Source organism: Pelodiscus sinensis, chromosome 2 (assembly GCF_052426305.1).
Source record: "Pelodiscus sinensis isolate ZL-2025 chromosome 2, ASM5242630v1, whole genome shotgun sequence".
Lineage (NCBI taxonomy): Eukaryota > Metazoa > Chordata > Testudines > Trionychidae > Pelodiscus > Pelodiscus sinensis.
In genome coordinates this window covers 213862068-213877754 of record NC_143053.1, presented here as the reverse complement: position 1 = coordinate 213877754, position 15687 = coordinate 213862068, and the positions used below count along the sequence as shown (strand labels likewise).

Genomic DNA, 15687 nt, shown 5'->3' with positions numbered 1-15687 from the left:
CACCCAAGATCCCACCCCTTTTGGGGGAACTGCCCCCTCATCTTGTTCTGGGGTCCACATAAGCTGTTGGCCCCTGTTCCTCCCACACTTTTTCTCTCTCTCTGGCTTTTTTAAAGTCTCTCTCCTGATTGCCAGTTTAATTATTAACTGGGGCAAACATCACTGAAAGTATCCCACTTGTAATATCTAATGAACACAGTAGGGTTATGTTGAAAAATTGGAATGACATATTCTTAAGTGCCATGCTCTGTGCTATAGTGATATACAAGGACTTTGTGCTTCTGCCTCTTTAATCATAACAGCAATGTGCTGGAAAGATTTTCCACTGCACTTCTCACAACACTAACAAAATAAAGTTAGCAGCTTATGTAAACTCCTGGGTCTAGTTTTACAATATGTGTGATGTGAACAGAAGTAATAGAATTGTAGGACTGGAAGGGTATGTCTCCATAGCATGGCAAAAGTCTAATTAAGATTCGCAACTTCAGCTACGTCAATTGCATAGATGATGTTGAAATAACTTAATTCGGCTTTAGGTGCTGTCTACACAAAAGGAAGTTGAAGGAAGACCACTCTTCTTTCGACTTCCCTTGCTCCTTGTAAGGTGAGGATTACAAAAGTTGGAGTAAGAAGTCCTCCAGCTTGCCATTATTTCGAAATAATGAGTTGCTTTGTAGACACGTATTTGGTTATTTCGAAATAACATCAGTTATTCTGAAATAATACTATGTAGATGTACCCGAAGAGTCCTCAGTAAGTCATGTAGTCTAGTCCCTTGCACTCAAGGCAGGACGACCTAATAACTCGACTATTCTGATAGCTGTTTGTCTAATCTGCTCTTAAAAAACTTCCAGTGATGGAGCTTCTGCCATCTCCCTAGGCAGTTTGTGCCAATGCTTAACCACCCTAACGGGATATTTTTTTCCTGATGTCCAACCTAAGCTTCCATTGCTGCAATTTAAGCCCATTACTTCTTACCTTATCCTTGGAGATTAAGGAAAACAATTTTTCACACTCCTTCTTATTACAACCTTTTATACACTAAAAACTGTTCTCTCTCAGGGTATGTCTACACTACCACCCTAGTTCGAACTAGGGTGGTTAATGTAGGCAACCGGAGTTGCAAATGAAGCCCGGGATTTGAATTTCCCGGGCTTCATTTGCATATTGCCGGGCGCCGCCATTTTTAAATGTCCGCTAGTTCGGACTCCGTGCCCGCGGCTACACGCGGCATGAACTAGGTAGTTCAGATTAGGCTTCCTATTCTGAACTACCGTTACTCCTCGTGGAACGAGGTGTACCGGTAGTTCGGAATAGGAAGCCTAATCCGAACTACCTAGTTCGTGCCGCGTGTAGCCGCGGGCACGGAGTCCGAACTAGCGGACATTTAAAAATGGCGGCGCCCGGCAATATGCAAATGAAGCCCGGGAAATTCAAATCCCGGGCTTCATTTGCAACTCCGGTTGCCTACATTAACCACCCTAGTTCTAACTAGGGTGCTAGTGTAGACATACCCTCAGTTTTCTCCAGACTAAACAAGCTAATTTTTTAATTTTTCTTTGTGGCTCATGCTTTCTAGACCTTTAATCTTTTTTTGTTGCTCTTCTCTAGACTTTCCCCAGTTTCTCCACATCTTTCCTGAATCTTGGTGCCCAGAACTGGATACAATGCTCCAGCTGAGGCTTAATCAGTGCAGAGTAGAGCAGAAGAATTATTTCTTGTATCTTACTTACAATACTCCTTCTAATACATCTCAGAGTAATGTTCGCTTTTTGTTTCACTGTTAACTCTTAGGGTGCATCTAGGCAGCATCCAAAACTCAAAATAAGCTATGCAATTTCGAGTTTATTTCAAAATAACTTATTTCATCATTTTGCGCTGTCTACACAGCCCCAAATTTTGAAATAAAGTGCTATTTTGAGCCATCCCTTACTCAATGAGGGACGGCGAAATAGCACATCTGCTATATTTCGAAATAGCAGATGTATTCAAAAGATGCTGTGTAGACACATCTTTATTTAGCTTGTGATTCACTATACAAGAATTCTTAGCTCCCTTTCTGTAGCACTCCTTCATAGGCAGTCATTTCCCGCATTGCATATGTGCAACTGATTGTTCCTTCCTAAGCAGATTACTTTGCATTTGTCCATATTGAATAGCATCCTATTTACTTCAGAATTATTCTCCAGTTTGTCCATATCATTTTGATTTTTAAATGTATCCCCCAAAGCATGTACAACCCTTCTCATCTTGGTACTGTCTGCATACTTTATAAATGTCCACTCTAAACCATTATGTAAATAATTTATGAAGATATTGAACAGAACCGGACTCAGAACTGATCCTTGTGGGATTCCATTCAATATGTCCTTCCAGCTTGACTGTGAACCATTGATAACTACTCTATGGGAATAGTTTTCCAACCAGCCGTGCTCTTACCTTATAGTAACTCCATCTAGGGCAGGCTGTATTTCACTAGTTTGTTTATGAAAAGATAATTCAAGCCAATATCAAAAGATTTACTAAAGTCAAGATATACCACATCTATCTCTTCTCCCATCCACTCTGCTTGTTACCCTATCTAAGAAAGATATCAGGTTGGTTTGACATGATTTGTTCTTGCCAGATCCATGTTGACTATTACTTATCACCTTATTGTCTTCCTGGTGTTTGCAAATTGATTGTGTGATTATTTGTTCTGTTATCTTTTTGGGTACTGAAGATGACTGGTCTGTGATTCACCAAGTTGTCCTTATTCTACTTTTCATAGATTTGGCATTATATTTGTCTTCTTTCAGTCCTTTGGAATCTTTCCTGGCTTCCAAGGGTTTTCAAAGATAATTGTTAATAGTCCAGATATCTCCTCAGTCTGCTCCTTGAGTATTCTAGGATGTATTTCATCAGGCACTGATGACTTGAAAACATCTAACTTTTCTAAGTATTTTTTTCACTTGTTCTTCACTTAGTTTAGCCTCAGATTATAATTTATTTTCACTGGTGTTCATTGGATTAGATGCCCAAATTGCTTCTAATCTTTTTAGTGAAAATAAATTTTAAAACCATTTAGCGCTTTTGCCATTTCCACGTTTTCTGGTATTTTCTTTCCTTCTTCATTGAGTAATGGGCCTACTCTGTCGTTGGTCTCTCTCTAGCTTCTAATGTATTTGAAGAATGTTTTCTTGTTACTTTTTATGCCTTGAGCTGGTTTAATCTCATTTTATGCCTTGGCATTTCTAATTTTGTTACTTAATGCTTGGGTTTATTTTCATTCATTGTAATTTGACCTAGATTTCCACTTTTTATGGGACTCTTTTTGCGTTCAGATAATTGAAGATCTCTGGGTTAAGCCATGCTGTTCTCTTCTCATACTTCATATCTTTCCTATGCAGTGGCATCGTTTGCTCTTGTGCTCTTAATAATGTCTCATTGGAAAAACTGCCAACTCTCTCAATTAGAGTTGCCAGGTGTCTGGTTTTGAACTGGACAGCCCAGTATTTGAGCTTTCTGATCGGGAAACAAAATGAGAAAATATAAATGTCCGGTATTTTCTAAATAAGATGTAATGTAGATTGTGATGTAATATCAAGTGTGTCTGGTATTTTTGTTGAAACCATCTGGCAACCCTACTCTGAACTGTTTTTCCCCTTGGATTTGTTTTGCATGGGAGTGCTACCTATCAGCTCCCTGAGTTAGTTAAAGTCTGTTTTCTAGAAATCCATTATCCTTTTGTTCTTCTCTTTTTCTCTCCTGCCATTCATTAGAATAATTAACTCTTAGCATTTCACTTTTACTCAAATTGCCTTTCACTTCCAAATTTTCAACCAATTCCTCCCTGTTTGTCAAAATCGAATCTAGAACAACCTTCCTCCTGCTTGTTTTCTACATCTTTGGAAATAAAAACATTGTCTCAAATTAATTCCAGGAACTTGCTGTATTAGTTTAGTTTGTGCATACGCACTATAAAAGAGCCATCATTTTCATTAGTTGAAATATTCAAAATAATATGTGATTTTGATTTTTTCTGAAAATTTGGTTTCAGTTGTACATTTGACTGTTGCTACTGCTGAACCAAAAACTGTTTTTAAATATAAACCTTAAATTAAGGATTTAGATGAAAAATTGTGTTCATTTTTTTCATCCAACTAAATTTAGAGATAGGCAGTTGAAACATTCCAAATGTTGGAAAGAGAAGAAAAGTTTCTGGATGCTTTAATGTTCAAAATCTATGTGATTTGGACATTTAAAATGCATATAGATCCAATTAAAATATGCATACGGGATCTTAAAAATTATTGTAACTCTGTAAACCCAAAGTAACTCTCTCAAATCTTTAAAAAATATTACATATTAAGATAATTTACTGCAAAATTTACACTTACATTTTAAGGCTCTGATCCTGCAAACACTTATCCATGCATCACTGTTTCATTTAGTTCTTTGGAAAAACTTTTATGAATAAATTACTCATGTGCTTAGATCTTTGGAGTATTGGGCCTTGAATATGTGGGTTTCAGTTTTGCAAAATGTTGTTATATTATTCTGATCATAAAAAATATAGCTTTCTAAAGACAAGATATTAGAATTACTACTAAAGGCCAGAGTGTGATGTCCTGAGTCATGTGTAATACCACTTACCAGGATTAGTTCCACTAAAGTCAAATGGAGTGGAGTAAGGAACTACTTGGTGTAATTTGCATGTTGTGATTTGGATTTAAATAAATATTATATATAAAAGTTAACTGTGAGTACTAATGATTTGTTCACAGACTGTCAACTCCCCTTAGCCCGTACTGCACATGAGGAAAAACACCCTGAACAGCCAACATAAAGAAAAGGTAGTTAGGTTATATGTGATGGTTGGAGTATTAACAAAGAGCAGCTTAATTTTTTTAACCTTTTGGAACTGAGAAATTTGACCTAAATCATGTCCTAAGCGTGCATCTATTCAAGTGCATAATCTGCTGCACTTGGCAAAGCTTGTGAATGATGTATCCCTGCCTTTCACTATCCACAGATTAATAATAAAAAAAATGTGCTGATGGGATCAGAAGGTATTGTGATGAAGACAAAAAACAGTGATGCCATTCTGCATTTGTGCTGAGAAAGCCCATGGGAAAACTGCCCCATTATTTCCTACAGTATTTTCTTCTTTGGGGAAAGCTGATTATTTTAACAGTGAGAAAACTGAAGAAAGTCTTTTATTTACCCTTTTTAGGCTTGTTAAAATGCCTTAAAACATGGTATGTAAATTCTGTAATATTTTATATTTCCCTTTTTGCCTGATAATTATAAATTAAAGACCATTTAGTCCAAGTACAAAAGAACTGAAAGAGGAAGGATAATTGTATCTCCTATCACTGATAGGGACTACAATGGTAGACACATTGGAGTCTTTCAGATAATGCACTTTGAGACTTGGGAGATGTTTACACTAGTGAGCTTACAGAGGCATGGCTGTATTGATTATATTGCTCATGTAGCTCCTCTGTGCTGATGGGAGCTCTCCCATTGACATAATAAAACCATCTCCACACGTGGCAACTGCTATGTCGACGGGAGAAGCTCTCCTGCCAGCATAGCGCAGTCCATGCTGGCATATCTGCTGGCGTAATTTATGTTACTCAGGGGTTTTTTCCTCCCACATCCCTGAGTGACATAAGTTACACAGAAAAATGTGGTGGTGTAGACATGGCTTATAGTGATTCTTTCTTTAAAGTTTACTGTAATAGTGCGATTATTTTTATTTAAAATATTTGTATGATATCAAATGCATATGAAAACAAAGAAGGAAACAAATATAATCCATATATTAGCAGTAATCTCCCAGATAAAAAAAAAGGATCAAATCCCCTCAGTATTGTTTTTGTAATCTTTCAACTAAATGAAGCTCTCACGTGAATGCAATAAGATTTCAGTGAAGTCAATGGAACTGCATAGGCATAAGCAAAGTCAAAACCTGGCCTCCCATTTCCATGATTAGGAATAGAACAACTTCTATATGAGGAGGCAAAGGCAATACCTGGCTTCCTGTTTCCATGTACCAATCAACTGGTAACATTATTTGAGACCTTTTTTTTTTCATTTGGGCAGCAAAAACAGCTTTTGTATGAGGAGAGATTAATAAAAGTGGGACTTTCCATCTTGGAAAAGAGATGACTAAGAGGGGATATGATAGATCTCTATACAATCATGACTGATTTGGGGCAGGTAAATAGGGAAGTATTATTTATTCCTTCTCATAAAACAAGAACTAGGGTTCACCAAATGAAATTAATAGGTATCCGGTTTAAAACAAATAAAATGAAGAATTTCATCACATGAGATTCAGTCAGCCTGTGGAACTCTTTGCCAGAGGGTGTTGTGTAAGTCAAGACTATAACAGGATTAAAAAAAAGAAGTAGATAAATTCCTGGATAAGTTCACCAATGGCTATTGGCGGGGATGATGTCCCTAGCCTCTGTCAGAAACTGGGAATGAGCAACAGAGGATGGATCACTAGATGATTATCTGTTTTGTTCATTTCCTCTGGGACAAATGGCATTGGACAACATTGAAAGGCAGGATACTTGGCTAGATGAACCTTTGATACTGAATTGATACTGAATGAAACCACTTACTTTACAAACGTACACAGTCATCATTCTACAAGCCAAACTGGGGTATTTAGACAGTTCACAGGGAAGAAGTGGCATGGAGTAGCACGTGGACTCCGGGGAAAGATTGTATTTGAGGAAGAAGTCATATTTATGTTCTTAAAATAAGACATGCTCTTTGTAAAAAACATACTTTTCCTATACTTTCATTATATCTGTTGTAAATCACAAATCATAAATCAATGTTGTTGGTATGTTTGCCACTCTTCTTGTGCTTGTTATTTGATATCATTAGGCTTGGTAAATTCTTTTTATTTATAGTTTCAATGCATCAAATCAATGTTTATTTGAAAGCATTTTTATTTTTATCAAGTTAAATTTTCACAGTTGTGGGAAAGAGTGGAGGAGGAGTCAGAAAATAAGGAGGGTCAGACGATAATTATTTAATTGAAGTAGACACAGAGATTCAAAAGTTAAAACTTCATAACCAATAAAACACAAATTGTCAACATGTCACAGTGTAAAGTAAATATCCTTAAATCAATCTCTAATAAGTTGGCAAAGCACACATATCTTGAACCCTGTTCTGCAAGGTTTTTACTTGGTAGTAAGTACCAACTTGCCAGCTGATGACCTTCTGGAATATTCCAGAATAGAAGCTGAACCCTGACACAGGACTACAGTCCTGGAATCTGATTGGTAGAATGGTGAGGATTCTGGTTGGCAGAATGGTGAGATTCACAGCTTCTGTGTAGACCTGGCACAGGAACAGAAAGTTGTCTGTGCAACTGGACTCGTTTTGTGGACAGGGAGGGCACTGAATTAGGACTTACACACACACACACACACACACACACACACACACACACACACACCAGCCAGTTTACAACAGGATTGATTGAGAATGGAGGGGATGATATGGTATGTTTAGTTTCTTTTGGACTGTTGATTACTCTTGGGTTTGATCTCATGGGACCCTTGCAGGGGAAGGGCAGGCATCCATTACTACAGCACCAATATTGGTTCACCATGAAGTCACACAAGCCTACAGTATGGTGACAGGGGCTGTCCTCTCCCGGTAACTTGGTCCCAAAAACATGTTACACCCATGCACTTGCTACTCAAGGAATCTCACCTCCTCAGAACTGAACTACAAAATACTTGACAAGGGACTACTGATGATATAAATGATCTCTGCTGAATGGTGTCAATACCTAGAATGAGTTCATCACCCAATCCAGATATTCACTGACCATGAAAACCCAGAATGCCTATGTAGGTCAAATGCCTTAAACCAAATGCCTTAAATGGCAGCTTCAGTGAGCCCTATTTTTCTTGCAGTTCAATTTTATTACCATATACCATCCTGGATCCAAAAATGGAAAGGTGTCCTGAAGATAATGTATCAATCCAGGAGGTGCCAGCCAGGAACCAACTCTCATTCCCTCATGCTATAACTTTCTCAGTGAACTTCACCACCAGGATACACACAGACTGATATATTCTGAGTCTGCTTCAGAAATTCTTCCTGATGAACAAGCTATTATTGATAGGCAACCACATGACTCATCATGTATGTAAAGGACCGCATCTGTGTGTCCCCAGGATCTACAAAGGTTGCTGTTCTGTAACTATGGCATGCCATGATTTTCCCCTAGTAGGACAGTTGGGGTACCTTAAGTCCTGAAGACTCCTTTTGGTGGCCCTGGTGGCTGACCATATTCATTGCCTCCTGCAATGACTGTGCCACAAGCCCAGTAATCTCATTCAGCTGTTGGCTACCCCATCTTGGCCTTGGACAGCCATTGCTGTAGATTTTATTGTATGCATGCAGGGACAAAATTAGAAAGATTGTAATTACCAGAGACCATCAAATTTATAACTGTTTGATGGTAGTGGACTACTCTATCTAAATGACCTACTTATCCCTTGTATAGGCTTCCCATTTGCTGGAGAGATAGCCCAGATACAGATTAGCCAAGTAGTCCACTTCCATGAACTTCCAGAATGCATCATGACTGATCAGGGGTCTCTCTTCATGGCGTGGTTCTGGTATGAAGCCCTGTATGTGGCCGGAGTCTGCACATGTCTTTTCTCCACTTCTTCCTGTTTTGAATAGCTTCCAATGCAATATCTGCTCTTTCTACTCTTCTGGTCACCTGCCCCTGCTTGACTCTCAGTTTTGCCCTCACACTTGCCTTCTGGAATGTGATCCAGCCTGACTCCCGTTCTGATTGCTTGTGTCATGGATGTGACATAAGTTCTCACAAAGCATCTGCAAACTTTGATTTATTATCAATGGATTTTTTCCTGGTTTGTGTGTGTAAAGTGAATTGGATGTTTGCTGACACTTTGCAATAAAAATAAAATCACGATCCCATGTTGCCGGACCAGTGGATCCCAGATCAGAGAGGTTCAATCTGTATTATTCTCTGAGTTGTCTATTTAGATGACACACTTCTTGGGGCAGGAACTCTCTTACTATGTGTGTCCACAGCATCTAGTACAATGAAATCTTAATCTTGGTTGGGGACTTAGGCACTGCTACAGTACAAATAATAATACCTTTCTTTTACATTACAGCCTTACCTGTTATACTGGGACCTGAGCATGCTATCATGGTCATTTTTCTGGATTGATTGTAGGCCCATGTCTTCAAAAGCTACTTGCAGAGATGGGTCCAAATATGAAAATGTGGATCAGACCTTTTCCAAAATTGGAGAGCCCTTGAAGCCAGGGTTTGGGTTTGGCCAAGTTCTAGATATTAGTGTTATTCATAATTATGTTTCTTGTTGTAGTTCTCCTACTTTAGCAAGTCATTTCCCCTTGTATTTGACATCAGGAGTGATTGTTTTAGACATCATTTTGTCTGTCTTGTTCTTTTTAATCTGTTTGCCTTGCATTTGTCTTCCCTGGGATTAGGTTAGGAATCTGAAGATTCTTTATATAGTAGACACAGGCTGTGGAGTCAAATGGAGCGTATCCATTTTCCGGGCTTTTATTAATATCTGACTTTCAACTACAGTGCATTAGGAAAGTAGCAAACTGAGTCACATGTAATGTCTTTAGGTGCTTTATTGTATAAATGTATGAATGGTTTATTTAATCATGGAGGATTGGCATTGTATGCAACTCCAGGGGAGGAAGGTTGCTACAGCTCTACCAGGAACTAAGAACAGTCAGGAATGAATAAGGTAAATTACTCAGGTTGTAACAACTCCACAGAGGTACCAATCCTTGCCCTGGGTTTCACAGAGACCAACAGACATTGAAAGGGCTTTTAGTTTAAAATGGCTGCATTTAAACTGAATCAGGCTTCTTTCTGATCCAGCAAATAGGATGGACTTTCTGTCCAACGGTTCCAATCCTTGTGAAAATTCCTGTTCACAAGCGAAAAGCTTACCAGAGGTCACACATCAATCTCACAGAGCCCTAGCAAGACAAAATCTCTTCTTACTACTGTGATGAGGGTGATATAACAATCTTATGTAGAATGGACTAGACTCAATAGACATAAAAGGAAATAGTGTATCAGAAACAGATATTATTGAGATGAAAAAAACCCACAAAAGAAATGAGTTCCCAGGTTCTAGGGCTAGTCCAACATTTCCCAACCTGTGGATTGGTTGTTATTTTGTGAGCCCATTTCCCATCTCTTGTATTCCATTGAAATAGATGGGATTATTTACTTGCAGTTGGTTCTTCTCAGATGTCAAGAGGGCCCCGTATGTTGATGTGCCAGTTTCTCTGAGGCCTCAGTTGAAGTGTGTGGGAAAAGCACAGAAGACTGTGGCACATCTAATGAGACCCATTAACAAGTGACTGAATGTGGAGTCAGCCTATGAAGAGGTCCAGAATTCTAATCATGTCCACCCCCAGAACCCTAATAACATCCATCCTCAATCATAAGTCAAAGCAATCCTTTTGCCATACATTTTTCCAACTAAATAATAAAAGAAACAGGAAAATGTACAGCTGATGAAGAAAAAGTTAACTAAGAATGCAGGACAATCTTCCGCACATGATCTCTGATTCAATTCCCTGCTCTACCATAAGCTTCTAGAGTCCTTGGGCAAGAAACTCGGAGTACATCTGCACGTGAGCATCAAGGCATGACTGAGATAGCAGCACAGGTGTTTGGGTTTGGGCTAGAACTTGGGCTCTGAAACCCAATGAGAGGGATGGGTCTCAAAGGCTTAGCTGCAGCCTGAATCTAGGAAGATTGACACACAATTGCAGATCTCAAGGTAGCCATCCTGCAGCAAAAAAACTTCAGGACCAGACTTCAAAGAGAAACTGCTGAGCTACAGTTCATCTTCAAGTTGACACAATCAACTCTGGATTAAACAAAGACTGTGAATGGCTTGCTAACTACAAAAGCAGCTTCTGCTCTCTTGGAATTCACACCTCCAGATCAGCTACTAGAAGTGGGCCTCATCCTCCTTGATTGGATCCACCTCGTCATCTCCAGCCTGATTCTGGCCTGCATATTTATACCTGCCTCTGGAAATTTCCACTACATGCATCTGACGAAGTGGGTCTTTGCCCAAGAAGGCTTATGCTCCTACACTTCAGTTAGTCTATAAGGTGCCAAAGGACTCCTCGCCACTTTTACACTGCTACAGTAAGGCCTCTAGCATGAGCCTGTGTCATTGGCCCCTGGCTCTGAGATTTACTGCCATGGATCTTTTTTTTTTTTTTTTTTTTTTTTGCAGTGTAGACAAATGCTTCAGTCTTCCGTCTGTAAAATGAGCTTAATGGCAATTCCCTATCTCACAAGGGTGTTATGAGGATAAAGACATTGGAGAGTATGAAGTGTTCAGATACTTCAGTGATGGGAGCCGTGCCAGTACCCTGAGAGACCTGGCACTAGCAGCTCTGAAGCCAGTTTAAGCTTCTGTGCATTGTTGAGATATAAGGAACATCATGTGCTACCATTCTAAATAGTGAGGAATTTTAAAAGCAGATAAATTTTGAAACAGTTTTCCTATAGTAATGCATTTGACACATGGAATAGCCAATATCAAAAATTTGCCATTCATGGAGCTCATAAACAATGTCAGCTACATAGTTGGTGTGATTAAAATAAAACAGTACATTCAATACCAGCGCAAGGCCTTATCTCAGGCTATGTCTACACAGCGGGTTTTTTTGGAAAAAGGTACGCAAATTGCGAACTGCTATTTGCATACCTTTTTCAAAAAAAAAATTCGGAAGAAGCTTTCCCAACATTTGGCCCATCTACACAGGGTCAAATGTCGGAAAAACCTCCTCTTTCAGAAAAGCCCTTTTTTCTCATAAAATGAGGAATATAGGGCTTCCGAAAGAGTGTGTCTGCTCTTCTGAAATTTTTTTTTGGAAGAGCAGACACATTCCCTGGACACGTAAACTTCATAGTGTAGTCATAGCTTCAGTCTGCTGGCTGGCTCAGATGTCCTGACAAGGGGGTAAAGGAGTCTGATTCTTTGATTTGCTCTAAATTCCTAGCAGTAGACTTCTTGGTCAATTGAATCCTGGTGAACCATTTGGAAGATCAAAGAACTGCAGTAATGTGCATAGAAAGACAGCAGCTATAGGTAAATGTTTCAGTCTCTTGTATCATTGAAAGAGGGAAATACAGCATTTCTTAGATTAAATTTAATGCGTGATCCGTGGTTCACTGTGAGGTTCACTGTGTTAAAAAAGAGACCTGAATGTAATAAAACATTATGGATGTTAATGAGGGGCTTGTAGTGTTATAAAGGAAGAGGTGAAAGACTAAATAGCTGATGCTCAGATCATGGAAAAAAACAATTTCAATTCTCTGACATTAAAAGAACCAGCTTTTGGAAACCTATTCAATTGAGAGCTGAAGAACAGCTTGAAAGGGAAGTTAAGCCCTCAGGGTTTCTGTCATCAGCCTTAAAATAAATTTGCATATTTTCTGCATAGAAATAAGATCCCACTCCCTGTTGCCAAACTGCAGAACTGAAAGGATGCAAAAAGCTTTATCTAGTCCTAAGGGCTCCTAGGGGAAACTCTATAATCAGCATTCAAATGTGTGCAACAGATTAGGAAAATGTCTTCAAGTAGGATTGAGGCCATATCATTGCAAGGCCCACAAATCCAACACAGATTTTAAAGGAAGAGTAATACTGATATTATCATTAAAAAGTCCCAATTATTTTCTAAGGATTTGCCCATTCAAAATATCTCATCTTTTATATTGACCAACCTTACCATTCACTGGGCACCCAGAAATTACTGTTGCTTAAGGTAATATTGCTTTGTGCTATTTAGGTGGATTATCGTTGTTCTGGCTGTTTTGTTTTCTTTTTCTCAAACTGAAAACAATGAACAATGCATTTATCTTTAAGAATGGAGCCAGGACAGAAGGAGTAATCCAGCTGGCTACCAAAAAATACAGCCATGGGTGCAATTATGCAGCCAGATGGGCCAGAGCTTGTTAGCTAATTGAATCTTTTTCATAGTTATAGTCTCACTTCTGTTTCTGCATACACTGAGCTGATATAGAATGGATCTGGAGAACACTGCAGGTTCTGGGGAGCCTAAGAAGCTTATGGTGACATGATGTAACCTGCTTATGGTGACGTGATGTTTAACTGGTGCGTCTGAATTACGATTTCAGTCTGAGGAGCATTCACTTGCATGACTTGCCACATATAGTTCAGACTGGGCTGAAGCAGATGCTCGTGATCCTTCTCTTTCTGTTATTGCTGTAGATTTGCTGTGTGCTTACACATCTACTGCATATTACATAGATTTCTCTGCCATCCTCCCTAAACAAAAATATCTTCGAGGACAACTTAAGAATTTCAGTTGTGTGTTTAGGGTGCAAATGAAACTTTGCTGGCATGGACTAATTTTACTTGTTTTGACAGGGAAAATTTGTGACGAGAAGAATTGGATAGATTGAAATGTCAGGTCTTTTTTAGCATACAGATTAACAGGAGCAGTGCAGGCACTGGTTTATATGGAGCTGACATTAGTCTCACTGGAGAATCACCTATTCAAATGTCCCATGTTCTGCATCAGACAATAAACCTCTGTTGCATGTACGGGACAAAAGGATGTAATTAGCTGTTTATACTAGAGTGTGTACTAGTGTTGCTTAAGGAAACTATATGTAAAGTACTACTGTGTAAATACATTCCTATAGATGCCATTGCATGATAGTCCTTAGTGGCTCTGAAGCTGATGTTACATATGGAGTAAATAAGTCAATGATTTGTGAAGTGACAATATAGTACAATAGTTAGAGCACGAGTCTGGCAATAGTTGGTCTTTTGCGATTTATTCCTGCTTCATATGATCTTGTACAGTCAAGTTGCCCCTCTGTGCTGCAGGTCACCTATGTGTAAAATAAATTAAAAAAACACTGATTCGGAGAGCACACCTAAATGACTGAACAAGCTGGTGACTTCAAAACACTGAGGGCTTATCTTTTGCTTTGCATAAATCCTCAGAGAGCGAATGAATTTAATCCTGCAAAAAGGGCAAGTTACCACACTAGGGAGAAAATTCACTTTCATTTCCACCACCTGACAAATCCTTGGTACCACATTTGGCTACTCGACAGGACTTGGCACAGGAGGACAATTTAGCCCTTCAGATATGCAAATGGTCACAAGAGTTCCAAGGCTGACATTATTATTTAGAGCCTGATCTTTCACCAAAGTCAGTATGAAGTTTACAGCAAGGTTCGTGGGACAATGATTGGTGTCTAATCCAAAATTTATTGAAATCAGTGGGAGTTTTTTAGGTACTAACGCATTAATTTAAAGGACTGACAAAAATCAACTGCTTCACAAAGATGATTTCCTAATATGGAAAGTTGTCTAATAATTACACTGCATTTCTAAGTAACAATCAATGCCTGTATAACTGTGCATTTATAATAATCTCAAATAATTTTTGATGCAATCAAGTAACATTTTTCAGTAAATAAAAAAAAATGAACTCTGACCATTTTTCTCAGTTTCCACAACTTTATTTTATTTTTCAGCAGAGACAAAATGTCAGACAAAAGTGATTTAAAAGCTGAGCTTGAGCGCAAAAAGCAACGCTTAGCACAAATAAGAGAGGAGAAGAAACGTAAGGAAGAAGAAAGGAAAAAGAAAGAGGTAAATATGCACAAATTCATTAAATATCAGAAGCCTACAGAAAGGTCCAAGTTTTAACATCCCAATATTATTTACGTAAGGTAAGCATCATAGAGGAAATGATCCTCATAACAACAGCAGCATTAGGTTTAAAATAAAAATGCTTCTGTTCAGCCACAAAAGTTTGAAACATAAATCACCTCCATAATAGAAAATGTTGTCAACAGAGAACAGTTTGGACAACATGGTATGCTTGTATATGTAGAAAGGGAATTCCTCTAGCGGGGGAAGAGGGATTCCATTTTTTTTGAGCCATTAAAACCTAAATACATCATTTGGGTATTTTGTTGTTGTCTTTTTTTTACTCTTAAGACTGGCTTGATTGCTGGCTAGGGTAACAGATTTACAGTGATTATTCTTCACTAAACTAAAACATAATTGCAATTGCATTTTAGTCTCCTAGCATTTCATTTCATTTCTGTTAAAGTTTGATTGACATATTAGTTTATTTGTCCTTGACAATATGCATTAGGTTTTTCATTATGGGATTTGCACTTCTTTTTATTCCGTCACTTAGTGGAATAGAGGTGAGAATTGACAGGCAAAGGATATTAATTTTCATGCAAAGTCAGAGAAGCATTACATAATTATGTTTCTTTTCCTTCAAATGTCAACACTTACTGTAGTTTAAAGCACCTGTTATCCCTTACTAATAACTGGTTTCTTTTAAAACTGACACCTTAATATCATCCATGTGTTTCACAGAATTACTGTGGAATCTGACGTGATACAAGAAAACAAAATTCCAATTCATGTTGTCCCTTTTAATATTTTTTCCGTTTTATACATTTTTGTGCAGTTACCAATAAACACCCCACAAAGTCAGTCAGGAAGGGGAAAAGAAGAAGAGCCTCCCCATAAAGGTTTTAAACATCATTGTATTCAATATTAAACAGCCAGTTAAGAGAGGCATGGGGAAAGGAGGGAGCCAA

General features: G+C 38.4%; 1 protein-coding gene across 2 annotated transcripts in view; it reads left to right on the top strand.

Annotated features, from left to right (window-relative positions):
* The window catches only part of DYNC1I1 (dynein cytoplasmic 1 intermediate chain 1), a 281312-nt gene that overhangs the window by 5107 nt on the left and 260518 nt on the right, over window positions 1-15687 (top strand). For both annotated transcript variants that reach the window (XM_006114494.4, XM_006114493.4), the window contains exon 2: window positions 14599-14716. In XM_006114494.4, coding sequence (XP_006114556.1) covers window positions 14609-14716 — 108 coding nt within the window. In that variant the 5' untranslated portion in view covers window positions 14599-14608. The remainder of the gene's footprint in view (window positions 1-14598; window positions 14717-15687) is intronic.